Genomic DNA, 15,175 nt, shown 5'->3' with positions numbered 1-15,175 from the left:
GTCACCAACTTCTGCAGTTTCTCACTTGAACCTGCCACCTGTGCTTTGTCATCAACAAACAACTGACTCAGTTATCTGGTCCCCCTCATCCCCTTTAGACTGCATACTCGCTCCTTTCTCCAAGACTTTTGCATTTACCTCCCTTTCCACTACTTCTATAAACAGATTAAATAGCCAAGGTGATATCAAACATCCTTGCCAGTGGCTGTACCCCCCTTGGAACCATTCACTTTCCTAGCTTCCTTCTCCTACATATGCCATACACCCTTGATAATAACTTGCTTACTCTTTGTAGCAGTTTTCTCCCCTTGCCATATATTCTTAAGACCTTCCACAAGGCATATCTCTCAACTGTATCATATACTTTCTCCAGATCCATAAATACCACATACAAATCCTTTTTCTCATAAGTACTCTTCACAAACATTCTTTAAAGCAAACAACTGATCCAATTATCCTTTACCACATCAGTAAACCACATTGTTTCTCCCCAGTCTGATGCTCTGTACATGTCTTCATGCTCTCAATCACTACCTTTCCATACAACTTACATTCAGCAAACTTCTATCTCTGTAGTTTGAACACACACCTATATCCCCCTTGCCTTTATACAAAGGCATTGTACTTGCATTCCTCCAATCCTCTGATACTTCTTCATTTTCCGTACATATGTTGAAAATCCTAATTAACCAATCAGTAACACATTTGAGCCCTTTCTTAAGAAATTCACTTACAGTACCATCCACTCCAGCTACCTTGACTCTTTTTTCTTCACCAAACCACTCGTCCTGACTCCTCACTTCACATAGCATCCCAACCCAAACACCTTACATTTGATGCTGGTTTTTGCATACTATTGACCTCTTTCTAAAACATTTCCTTATTCTCCCTGAACTTTACTGATGCTCACTCCACCTCTCATTTGCACTCTTCTTTGACCCCTGCACCTCCCTCCTAAACATCTAATCAATTGCGCTCCTTCCCTGTAGGTCTTGTCATATATCTCTCTTTTCTTTTTGTACTAGCAACTTTACTTTGTCATTCCATGACTCACTAGCCTTTTAACCTTTCTAATCTGCTCACCTCCCACCTTACACATGCCACTCACATCTCTCACACATACCAGCATTGCTTCCCTGAATACCTCTCATTCCTCACCCACTCCCATTGTTTCACTTTCTTTCATCTTTTGCCATTCTACACTCAGTCTCTTCCGATATTTCTTCATATAGTTGTCTTTTTGATGCTCACTTACTCTCACCACTCTCCTCTCACCGATATTGCTTCCTCTTTTTGAAAACCTGTACAAATATCCACTTTATCCTCCACAAAATAATGATCATATATTCCACCAGCTGCCCTCTTGAGCACGTTCAAGTCGAAAAGTCTCTCTTTTGCATGCCTGTCGATTAGTACATTATCAAAGAATTTCTGCTGACCATCTTTCCTACTTGCTCATGGATATACTTGTTTATGTCCATCTTCTGATATCAGGTATTCCTAGTCACCAGTCTTTTTATAGCATACTGCTTCACAAGCTGTTTACCATTTCCATTCATGTTACTGAATACTCCATGCCTCCGAATTATACCCTCAACTGCCTTATTACTCACCTTTGCATTAAAATCACCATTTACTAATACCCAGTCTTTTGCATCCAAAGTGCTGGTTCACTCACTCAGCTGCTCTCGAAACACTTGCCTCTTGTGAACTCTCTTCTGATGGCCAAGTGCATAAGCACTAATAATCACCCATCTCTTGCAATTTATTTTCATTTTAGCCATATCAGTTTAGAGCTCTGTTTCTTACATTCAGTCACACACTCCCACAACCCTTGCTTTAGCAGTAGTGCTACCACTTCCTTAGCTCTTGCCCTCTCACCAACTCCAGACTTTAATCCAGAGAGATTTTGGAACCATTCTTCTCCTTTGAGCTTTGTTCCACCCAGAGACAGAACATCCAAGTTTCTTTCCCCAAACATAATACCTGTCTCTCCCTTCTCTTCTCATCTTAGTTATGTCCACACACGTTTAGACACCTCAACCCGAGTCTTCATGGAGGGTGAACACTCCTTGCTTGGCTCCTTCTTCTGTTCTATCTTTTGTAAACTGAAATATAAGAACGGCTGAGAAAGCTTTCCAGCCTTTCTGCCTCTCCCCTTTAGTCACCTTCTTTGACATTCAGGGCACTTGGAGGTAGAATTCTTTCTCCTCCACCTCAGAGATAAATTTTGTTGTATGAAAAATAATGTTATGAATTATATTTGTATATGAATTATATTTCAGTTACATCACAGCAAAATACCATTCAGTTTGTATCCCACCAGCTGGAAAAATATATTTGTTTTTGTTTACCACAATCCACTTATTTACCGGATCCACAGTAAATGTAGGCATTTCCAGTTTATCTGGAAGGAGTGTTAAAGATACTCATGGGGGTACTGGACATAAGCCTATCACTCTTAGAGTTGCTTAGGAGGTTGTTTGATACTGGTCAGAGAGTGATTGTTGAAGCCAAGTTTGTGGGTCTCTGTACTAGGTTACCTTTATGTTTTTGATGTGCTGTAGTAAATGATTGTGCTTTTAATATGGTAAGGAAAAATGGCTGGACACCTTTCAGATTGTCTGGTTATTTATCATACATGCTTTAATCATGTCACAACTGTATACCATTCAATTTGTATAACACTAAATGGGAAAGTAATTTTTTCATCTACCCCATTATTTACTGCCTCCACAGTAAGTTAAATGTTAAAAATATTAATGGGTGTCTAGGATTTAAGGCTATCAGTCTTGAGGTTAAATTGGATGTGCTTTGGAGGTTTGATACTGGTCAGAAACTCATGATTATATCATTTACCTAGGTGTCTAACATTTATCTTTAGACTCTTAAAGTTATTCTTTAACACGCATTACCTGTGGTATGGCAAAATAAGTTGAATTGAATAATTCAGGTTTGATCTAGACAACCCAAGTGCCCCTTCCTCTCCTTCCTGTAACACTCAGTCTACCCTGTTCCACTCAGCTACACCTAAAGCTGGTATCACCATGTTTCAGTTGAGTACCCTTTTACTAAGTTTTCATTAAATATCACCCAAACTACATAATGACTGTGTGGTACTGTATGCAGATGTTAAGTTGGTTTTGGTACAGTTTAATTTATTTTTTATTATACTTAATATTCCGTCTCCTGCATCAGTGAGGTAGTGCAAGGAAACAGTCGAGTAATGGCTCAACCCACCCACATACACATGATATAACATAAACGCACATACACACTTATGCATTTCAGTGTATACATACGCAGACATTCACATATATACACATGTACATATTCATACTTGCTGCCTTCATCCATTCATATATATATATATATATATATATATATTATTTTTTTTTTATTATTATACTTTGTCGCTGTCTCCCGCGTTTGCGAGGTAGCGCAAGGAAACAGACGAAAGAAATGGCCCAACCCCCCCATACACATGTATATACATACGTCCACACACGCAAATATACATACCTACACAGCTTTCCATGGTTTACCCCAGACGCTTCACATGCCTTGATTCAATCCACTGACAGCACGTCAACCCCGGTATACCACATCGCTCCAATTCACTCTATTCCTTGCCCTCCTTTCACCCTCCTGCTTGTTCAGGCCCCGATCACACAAAATCTTTTCACTCCATCTTTCCACCTCCAATTTGGTCTCCCTCTTCTCCTCGTTCCCTCCACCTCCGACACATATATCCTCTTGGTCAATCTTTCCTCACTCATTCTGTCCATGTGCCCAAACCACTTCAAAACACCCTCTTCTGCTCTCTCAACCACGCTCTTTTTATTTCCACACATCTCTCTTACCCTTACGTTACTCACTCGATCAAACCACCTCACACCACACATTGTCCTCAAACATCTCATTTCCAGCACATCCATCCTCCTGCGCACAACTCTATCCATAGCCCACGCCTCGCAACCATACAACATTGTTGGAACCACTATTCCTTCAAACATACCCATTCTTGCTTTCCGAGATAATGTTCTCGACTTCTACACATTCTTCAAGGCCCCCAGAATTTTCGCCCCCTCCCCCACCCTATGATCCACTTCCGCTTCCATGGTTCCATCCGCTGCCAGATCCACTCCCAGATATCTAAAACACTTCACTTCCTCCAGTTTTTCTCCATTCAAACTCACCTCCCAATATATATATATATATATATATATATTTTTTTTTTTTTTATACTTTGTCGCTGTCTCCCGCGTTTGCGAGGTAGCGCAAGGAAACAGACGAAAGAAATGGCCCAACCCCCCCATACACATGTACATACACATGTCCACACACGCAAATATACATACCTACACAGCTTTCCATGGTTTACCCCGGACGCTTCACATGCCTTGATTCAATCCACTGACAGCACGTCAACCCCTGTATACCACATCGCTCCAATTCACTCTATTCCTTGCCCTCCTTTCACCCTCCTGCATGTTCAGGCCCCGATCACACAAAATCCTTTTCACTCCATCTTTCCACCTCCAATTTGGTCTCCCTCTTCTCCTCGTTCCCTCCACCTCCGACACATATATCCTCTTGGTCAATCTTTCCTCACTCATTCTCTCGATGTGCCCAAACCACTTCAAAACACCCTCTTCTGCTCTCTCAACCACGCTCTTTTTATTTCCACACATCTCTCTTACCCTTACGTTACTCACTCGATCAAACCACCTCACACCACACATTGTCCTCAAACATCTCATTTCCAGCACATCCATCCTCCTGCGCACAACTCTATCCATAGCCCACGCCTCGCAACCATACAACATTGTTGGAACCACTATTCCTTCAAACATACCCATTTTTGCTTTCCAAGATAATGTTCTCGACTTCCACACATTCTTCAAGGGTCCCAGAATTTTCGCCCCCTCCCCCACCCTATGATCCACTTCCGCTTCCATGGTTCCATCCGCTGCCAGATCCACTCCCAGATATCTAAAACACTTTACTTCCTCCAGTTTTTCTCCATTCAAACCTACCTCCCAATTGACTTGACCCTCAACCCTACTGTACCTAATAACCTTGCTCTTATTCACATTTACTCTTAACTTTCTTCTTTCACACACTTTACCAAACTCAGTCACCAGCTTCTGCAGTTTCTCACATGAATCAGCCACCAGCGCTGTATCATCAGCGAACAACAACTGACTCACTTCCCAAGCTCTCTCATCCCCAACAGACTTCATACTTGCCCCTCTTTCCAAAACTCTTGCATTCACCTCCCTAACAACCCCATCCATAAACAAATTAAACAACCATGGAGACATCATATATATATATATATATATATATATATATATATTTTTTTTTTTTTTTTTATACTTTGTCGCTGTCTCCCGCGTTTGCGAGGTAGCGCAAGGAAACAGACGAAAGAAATGGCCCAACCCCCCCCCCCCCATACACATGTACATACACACGTCCACACACGCAAATATACATACCTACACAGCTTTCCATGGTTTACCCCAGACGCTTCACATGCCTTGCTTCAATCCACTGACAGCACGTCAACCCCTGTATACCACATGACTCCAATTCACTCTATTTCTTGCCCTCCTTTCACCCTCCTGCATGTTCAGGCCCCGATCACACAAAATCTTTTTCACTCCATCTTTCCACCTCCAATTTGGTCTCCCTCTTCTCCTTGTTCCCTCCACCTCCGACACATATATCCTCTTGGTCAATCTCTCCTCACTCATTATACTTTCTTTCAAACTATACGCCATTTCCCGCATTAGCGAGGTAGCGTTAAGAACAGAGGACTGGGCCTTTGAGGGAATACCCTCACCTGGCCCAATTCTCTGTTCCTTCTTTTGGAAAATTAAAAAAAAAACCGAGAGGGGAGGATTTCCAGCCCCCCGCTCCCTCCCCTTTTAGTCGCCTTCTACGACACGCAGGGAATACGTGGGAAGTACTCTTAATCCCCTATCCCCAGGGATATATATATATATATATATATATATATATATATATATATATATATATATATATATATATATATATATATATATAAATATCATCCCTGGGGACAGGGGAGAAAGAACACTTCCCACGCACTCCCCGCGTGTCGCAGAAGGCGACTATATATATATATATATATATATATATATATATATATATATATATATATATATTATATTTTATTTTTTTATTATACTTTGTCGCTGTCTCCCGCGTTTGCGAGGTAGCGCAAGGAAACAGACGAAAGAAATGGCCCAACCTCCCCCATACACATGTATATACATACGTCCACACACGCAAATATACATACCTACACAGCTTTCCATATATATATATATATATATATATATATATATATATATATATATATATATATATATATATATATATATATTTTTTTTTCCAAAGGAAGGAACAGAGAAGGGGGCTGGATGAGGATGTTTCCTCAGAGGCCCAGTCCTCTGTTCTTAACGCTACCTCGCTGACGCGGGAAATGGCGAATAGTATGAAAGAAAAAGAAAGATATATATATCCTCTCTCTCTCTCTCTCTCTCTCTCTCTCTCTCTCTCTCTCTCTCTCTCTCTCTCTCTCTCTCTCTCTCTCTCAAGATAGTGCCAGGAAAAGACAAAGAATGCCACAGTCATTCACACTCAGTCCCTAGCTATCATGTTTAATGCACCGAAAACCACAGCTCCCTTTCCACATGCAGGCCCCATAGACCTTTCCATGGTTTAACCCAGACACTTCACATGCCCTGGTTCAATCCATTGACAGCATGTCAACCACACTTTTACCACCACATATGTCTCTTATGCTTTCATTACTTACTTAATCAAACCATTTCACACCACATACTGTCCTCAGACATTTCATTTCCAACACATCCACCCTCCTCTGCACAGCCCTATCTATAGCCCATGCCTTGCATACATATAACATTGTTGGAAACACTATTCTTTCAAACATACCCATTTTTGCTCTCCGAGATAACGTTCTGCCTTCCACACTTTCTTCAACGCTCCCAGAACCTTCGCCCCCTCCCCCACCCTGTGACTCACTTCCGCTTCCATGGTTCCATCCTCTGCTAAGTCCACTCCCAGATATCTAAAGCATTTCACTTCCTCCAGTTTTTCTCCATTCAAACGTACCTCCCAATTAACTTGTCCTTCAACCTCACTGAACCTAATGACCTTGCCCTTATTCATGTTTACTCTGAACTATCTTCTTTCACACACTTCACCATACTCAACAACCAACTTCTGCAGTTTCTAACCCAAATCAGCCACTGTATCATCAGCAAACAACAACAGACTCACTTCCCAAGCCCTCCCATCCGTAACAGACTGCATACTTGCCCCTTTCTCCAAATTCTTCCATTCACCCCCCTAACCACCCCATCCATAAACACTCATGGAGACTTCATGCACCCCTGCCGCAAACTGACATTCACTGGGAACCAATCACTTTCCTCTCTTCCTACTTGTACACATGCCTTAATGGTGTGGGAGTCAAGTTGCTAGAAGCAGTGAAAAGTTTTTACCAAGGATGTAAGGCATATGTATCGGTAGGAAGAAAGGAGAGTGATTGGTTTCCAGGGAATGTCAGTCTGTGACAGAGGTGTGTGATGTCAAATTGATTGTTTAATTTGTTTATGGATGTGGTGCTTATGGAGGTAAATGGAAGAGTTTTGGAGAGAGGGGCCTGGGAAGTGAATCAGTTGTTGTTCGCTGATGATACAGCTTTAGTGGCTGATCCGACGTTGAGTTTGGAAAAGCGTGTGAAAGGAAAAATGTGAATAAGAGTGGGGTTGGAGAGAGAGTGGGGTTGATGGACATGTTAATTGATATGTAAGTTTGAATGGAGAAAAATGGGAGGAAGTGAAGTGTTTTTGATATCTGGGAATGGACTTAGCAGTGAATGGAACCATGGAAGCAGAAGTGAGTCACAGGGTGGGGGAGGGGGTAAAGGTTCTGGGAGCTATGTGGAATGTGTGGAAGGAGAGAACATTATCTTGGAGAGCAAAAATGGGCATGTTTAAAGGAATAGTAGTTCCCACAATGTTATATGGTTGCGAGGCATGGGCTATAAGTAGGGTTCTGGAGGAAGGTGGATGTGTTGGAAATGAAATGTTTGAGGGCAATATGTGGTGTGAGGTGGTTTGATTGAGTAAGTAATGAAAAGGTGAGAGAGATGTAAGGAAATAAAGAGTGTGGTTGAGAGAGCAGAAGAGGGTGTGTTGAAAAGGTTCGGTCATATGGAGAGAATGAGTGAGGTTAACCTTTTTCTCCCTTCTCTATTTTCTATGCATCTTAGAGTACAGTGACCATAACTGAGAAACATATTCCAGTCTGGGTCTTATATGTATTGTGAAAAACTTGCTGAATGTTTATCTCTAATGCCTGTTCCCTTTGGGAACTTCCTCTAGGGGTGTGACCACCGCAAAAGTCTCCATAACTGGTGAACTTTATTGCCATTTTTTGCTTTTAGTTCCTTGCCCTTAACAGGACAGTAGCAGAGGGCAACTCTAATGCAGTGTTTTCAGAGGTTCGTTCTGATGTTCCTACTGAGTATTTCTCGTCTCATTTGTCAGACAAATGATCTTACCAATTATTTTTACTTAATGCTCCCACCTAATGTTCCAACCTACTACTTCTAGCTGATGTTTCTACCTAATGCTCCTGTCTCATGTTCCAATATACTTCTGTATATTGCTCCTACTATTTTGCCAGAAGTTAGGGCTAGTGCATACTGCTCATCACAGGAAAGACCTAGAGTTATGAAGAATGCATTGAGTGAATTAAATGTTGTCAAGTGTTATGTGTGGCAAGGAGGAACTGTATGTTTGTGGACAGACTGCCAGCAGTCCACTTGTGGGTAAGGCAGCAAGAAAAGACAGCTACCTGGGTCAGAAGAGTGCAGCTTGACAGCCACTGAAGTGTTGACTCACCACTCGGCAGTCACCAACCCTCCCAATACCCAGGCAGGTAGTACCGGTAATATACCGCCGTTTGGTGGCTGCCAGCCAACTACAACCTACTTAACCATGTACTTAAAAGTAATTTTAATATTTACCAGTAGACAGTTTGTCTCCTTTATACTTGTGACAGTGTTTTGGTAGTGAGTTATGTATGGTCTCAACAATTATAATGTCTCTGTCACACAGATTCTTGTAGACTGCTTCCTGTTAGATTATATTTGTATCAAATATTTATGAATGTATGTGTTAATAGTATAATTTTCTTTGCATTTTTCAGGATGATTTGGAACAAGAGGAGAGTTCAGATTCAGATTCTATTATATCTGACATTGCCGATGAAGAACGTGAGGTATACATGTTACTTTATAGTTAGCATGTGATAATTTCATGAATATCTTGCTTCCACAACAGGATATCTGTTTTTGTTTCAATGCAGAAACAAGGTTTTTCCCATTTTCAGTGATTGATTCTCACAGATTCATATCCCTCTTAAAAAAAAAAGGTTTTTAACATATTTACACATTGTCTCTTAGTAGCACCTCTCGCACATATCCTTTTATTGCATTTTTACCTTCACCAGGGATTGACTTTTGTGAGGCAGGCCAGGTTTTGGCAAATGGTGATCATGATATTACTACACTATAGGTAGATACAAGATTTGAAATGAATAAAAAACTCTTGTTCCCTAATCATGGATGAGGAAACTATCAGAAAATGAGACATGAAATAATCAATACTAATTAGATGATGCAATGGAAGAGATGTGAAATATTTCAAAATATAAACTACTCTACAATGAGAGTGAAAACGTACCAAGAGTAATGAAAAGATCTATTGCAAAATCAAAATTGACATGGAGGACGAGGAAAAATAGAACTGATTTGCTTAATGAAAACAACTAAAAGAAACCCAAGTTAATGGAAAATGGTGAAAGTCATCCAGCCATGAAAATGCACTGTAAGAATGCAAAGAGATTGGTAAAAGGTCATAAGATTAAGTAAATGTGAACATGAATAATTTCCATTGATATTATAAATAACACTGAGTAAATTTTCAGATATGTAAGACAAAGAATGTGAAAGATATGGTAGGAACAGTGATTACTGAACATGGTAAAATTGTTGATGACAACAGAAAAATGGCCTTCATATTAGGTAAATCCTCCTCCTCTGTTTCTCCAGTTGAAGAAGAATCATGCATACCTTAATTGTTTTGAAGGTCTGATGAAGAAAGATTAAAGCTAACTGAAATTGAGAGTTATAAGTACTATATTCTTTCGTCTGTTTCCTTGCGCTACCTCGCAAACGCGGGAGACAGCGACAAAGTATAAAAAAAAAAAAAAAAAAAAAAAAGTACTATATTACTTAAACCAAAGTAACCCAAACAAATTAACTGGTCCTGGTAAGCTAACATTAGAATTCATAAAGGAAATCAGATAGCAGTTGATATTTCCATAATGAAGTAATTTAACAAAACTTGGAAATTGGCAAATGATGCCTGTATATATAAGAAAAGAGATAAAAAAGAAAATGTGCCTGCAGTTACTGATCAGTTATCCACTTGTCATCTTTCAATAAATGGAAAATAAGATGATAGGATATTGCAACATTTCTGGAAGATCACAAAATCACAAAATAATATTGGATAACCAGCATGGCTTTTGCAACAAAAGATTTTGTTTAACAAACTTAATAATATTTTTAATGTTGTATATGACAATTGGGACTCAGAACTCAGAAATACCCTCTGATGTAATATGTGTAGACTTTGGAAAGGCTTTTGATAAAGTACCTCATAAGAGACTGCTATATAATTTAAAATCACATGGAATAGGGAATGAATATTATGTGCATGGTAGAGTGACTGGTTACCAACAGAAAGCGTGTGTAGTTTAAAATTGCCGAGCCACTGGTTGAACTTGATAAGTGGTTTGTTACAGAGGTTGGTCCCTGACCCTACTTTTTTCATGATAGACATTAATGATGTCGAGTTGGGTTGTGTCTCTAAGACATTCAAATTTGTCGATACAAATTACGAGGGAGAGCTGTAATTGGGCTGGAATGTGAAATGATTCAGAGATCTTAACATTGAATAATCCAGAGATCTTAACAATATAGCAGAGTTGTCAGACAAATGGCACAAGTGGCAGATGAAATTTGATGTAGACAAATGTAAAGTTATGCACATTGGAGATAAGAACACTAAACATGACAATCAGCTTTTTGGAAATCTGCTAACTAAATTATATGAAGAGAATGATCTTGACCCTTCTGTTTATAATAATCTGAAGTGTTCTGAACAATGTCTAGCTACAAGTGAAAGGAGAAAATGAGATTTCATTTTCTTTGTTAGAAAATGCCTCCAATGATTCTGACCCTTTTTAATGCTCTTGTAAGACAAGATCTTGAATGTAAAGTGCAGTTCTGTTGAAGAAAGATGAGGGAAAAGAGGAAAAACTACTTATATTTTTTGACAAAATGAACTCCAGCTCTCAGAAATCTGGTGTGTGAAGAAAGGCTAAGAAGATTACACTTCTTGGTAACCAAAATCAGTTTGACAAAGTAAATCACGGGCATCTTTTTAAAGTTTATGAAAATACAGTTGCAAGGACAAATGGAATGAAACATAATGCTAGATGTCACACTGAAGTGGAAAAAAAGATTCAGATATATTCAGTGAACATAGGAATAAGCTACTGTCAAATTTTGTAAATGCAAAGACTATAGATACTGGTTAAAATATTTGTCAGTTTGGGTATCTACTGAATGAACACAAATATGCATGTACTTACCAGGTACACTCAGTAAATTTATACTTCTAGTTTTAACACTCACCTTTATCCCTTTTTGCCCTTATACAGTGGCTTTATGCATGCATTCCACCAATCCTCAAACACCTCACCATGATCCTTACTTATATTGAAAATCTTAACAAACCAATCAACAAAACAACCACCCCCTTTCTTAATTAATTCAGCTGCTTTACCATCCACTCCAGTGCCTTGCACATTCCATCTTTTGTAAGGCTTTCACCGCCTCTTTTCACCAAACCACTCTTGATGACTCTCTAACTTAGCATACCACCCTGGCCAAAACACCTTGTAAATAATACCCAGACATCTCCCTTTTATCTTTCACTTGCAGCTTACTTCACCATTCCACCACTCGCTATCCTTTCTAACCTGCCCACCTCCCACCTTTCGCATGCCACATGCATCTCTTGCACATGTCAGCACTGCTTCCCTAAATACCCCTCATTCCTCTCTCACTTTCTTTGCTTCATTTACTCTCATCTTTTGCCTATCTTGGATGGTATTGCAGTGGAATTTATTAAGAAAGGGGGTGACTGTATTGTTGACTGGTTGGTAAGGTTATTTAATGTATGTATGACTCATGGTGAGGTGCCTGAGGATTGGCGGAATGCGTGCATAGTGCCATTGTACAAAGGCAAAGGGGATAAGAGTGAGTGCTCAAATTACAGAGGTATAAGTTTGTTGAGTATTCCTGGTAAATTATATGGGAGGGTATTGATTGAGAGGGTGAAGGCATGTACAGAGCATCAGATTGGGGAAGAGCAGTGCGGTTTCAGAAGTGGTAGAGGATGTGTGGATCAGGTGTTTGCTTTGAAGAATGTATGTGAGAAATACTTAGAAAAGCAAATGGATTTGTATGTAGCATTTATGGATCTGGAGAAGGCATATGATAGAGTTGATAGAGATGCTCTGTGGAAGGTATTAAGAATATATGGTGTGGGAGGCAAGTTGTTAGAAGCAGTGAAAAGTTTTTATCGAGGATGTAAGGCATGTGTACGTGTAGGAAGAGAGGAAAGTGATTGGTTCTCAGTGAATGTAGGTTTGCGGCAGGGGTGTGTGATGTCTCCATGGTTGTTTAATTAGTTTATGGATGGGGTTGTAAGGGAGGTAAATGCAAGAGTCCTGGAAAGAGGGGCAAGTATGAAGTCTGTTGGGGATGAGAGAGCTTGGGAAGTGAGTCAGTTGTTGTTCGCTGATGATACAGCGCTGGTGGCTGATTCATGTGAGAAACTGCAGAAGCTGGTGACTGAGTTTGGTAAAGTGTGTGGAAGAAGAAAGTTGAGAGTAAATGTGAATAAGAGCAAGGTTATTAGGTACAGTAGGGGTGAGGGTCAAGTCAATTGGGAGGTGAGTTTGAATGGAGAAAAACTGGAGGAAGTGAAGTGTTTTAGATATCTGGGAGTGGATCTGTCAGCGGATGGAACCATGGAAGCGGAAGTGGATCATAGGGTGGGGGAGGGGGCGAAAATTTTGGGAGCCTTGAAAAATGTGTGGAAGTCGAGAACATTATCTCGGAAAGCAAAAATGGGTATGTTTGAGGGAATAGTGGTTCCAACAATGTTGTATGGTTGCGAGGCGTGGGCTATGGATAGAGATGTGCGCAGGAGGATGGATGTGCTGGAAATGAGATGTTTGAGGACAATGTGTGGTGTGAGGTGGTTTGATCGAGTAAGTAACGTAAGGGTAAGAGAGATGTGTGGAAATAAAAAGAGCGTGGTTGAGAGAGCAGAAGAGGGTGTTTTGAAATGGTTTGGGCACATGGAGAGAATGAGTGAGGAGAGATTGACCAAGAGGATATATGTGTCGGAGGTGGAGGGAACGAGGAGAAGAGGGAGACCAAATTGGAGGTGGAAAGATGGAGTGAAAAAGATTTTGTGTGATCGGGGCCTGAACATGCAGGAGGGTGAAAGGAGGGCAAGAAATAGAGTGAATTGGAGTCATGTGGTATACAGGGGTTGACGTGCTGTCAGTGGATTGAAGCAAGGCATGTGAAGCGTCTGGGGTAAACCATGGAAAGCTGTGTAGGTATGTATATTTGCGTGTGTGGACGTGTGTATGTACATGTGTATGGGGGGGGGTTGGGCCATTTCTTTCGTCTGTTTCCTTGCGCTACCTCGCAAACGCGGGAGACAGCGACAAAGTATAAAAAAAAAAAAAAAAAAAAAAAAAAAATTCTTCACACAAGCCTCTTTTCCAAGCTCACTTATTTTCACCACCTTCTTCTTACTGATATTGTTTCCTCTTTAACTATGATGGCTACACCTCTTCATTCTCACCTCCAGAAGATAGTGATCAGACATCCCACCCACTGCCCCTCTTAGCATATTTACATCCAGAAGTCTCTTTTACATGCCTATCCATTAATATATAATACATTGATGCCCATTGACCATCTTTCCTACACTTATATTTTTTTTGTATGCCCCTCTTATTAAACCAGGTATTCCCAATCACCATTCATTTTTTTAGCACACGTCTCCACTAGTTGTTCACCATTTTAATTCATAACACTGAATAACCCATGTACCCCAATTATATCCTCAATTGCCACATCACTCACCTTTATTCAAAGCACCCATCAATGATACCCTGTCCCTTGCATCCAAACACATTCACTCAGGTGCTCCCAAATCACTTGTGTCTCATGATCTTTCTTTTCATGGCCAATGCATAAGCATTAATAATCACCCATCTCTCACCGTCCACTTATATTTTTACCCCCATCAGTCTAGAATTCATTTCCTTACACTCTCACACATTTCCAGAACTCCTGCTAAAGGAGTAATACTACTCTTTTATTAGCTCTTTTCCTCTCACCAATTCCTGATATTACTTCTAAGATTGAGCTTTGTTTCACCAGAGTCACTACATCCAGGTTTCTGTGTCTTTTCTTCTCATCTTGGTTACATCCACACACATTTAGATACCCCAGCTTGAACCTTTGTAGATGATGAGCACTCCCTGCTTAGCTCTTTTTTTTTGTTGTATCTTTTTTAGAAATTGAATTTCAAAGAGGGGAAGGTTTCCAGCCTTCACTGCTCCCCTTTAGTCGCCTTTTGTGTATATATATTTATTTTATTTGTTATACTTGATTGCCATTTCCTATGTCAGCAAGGTAGTGCCAGAAAACAGACAAAGAACAGCTGTCTACTCATATACACATATTTATATACATAAAAGCACATACATGTACATATACATATCAACTTATACACATATAAATACATATACATACACAGACATATACATTTATACACATGTATATACATATTCATACTTGCCTGCCTTCATCCATTCCTGGCTCCACCCTTCCTGACAGGAAACAGTATCACTACCCCCTGCATCAGTGCGGTAGCGCCAGAAA

The 15,175-nt window shown here is 40.1% G+C and overlaps 1 protein-coding gene across 1 annotated transcript in view; it reads left to right on the top strand.

Annotated features, from left to right (window-relative positions):
• The window catches only part of l(2)34Fd (lethal (2) 34Fd), a 115,372-nt gene that overhangs the window by 81,971 nt on the left and 18,226 nt on the right, over positions 1-15,175 (top strand). The window contains exon 13 of the mRNA XM_071690884.1: positions 9,277-9,348. Within this exon, the coding sequence (XP_071546985.1) occupies positions 9,277-9,348 (72 nt within the window). The remainder of the gene's footprint in view (positions 1-9,276; positions 9,349-15,175) is intronic.

Source organism: Panulirus ornatus, chromosome 1 (genome assembly GCF_036320965.1).
Source record: "Panulirus ornatus isolate Po-2019 chromosome 1, ASM3632096v1, whole genome shotgun sequence".
NCBI lineage: Eukaryota > Metazoa > Arthropoda > Malacostraca > Decapoda > Palinuridae > Panulirus > Panulirus ornatus.
This window is presented reverse-complemented; position numbering and strand designations above follow the sequence as displayed.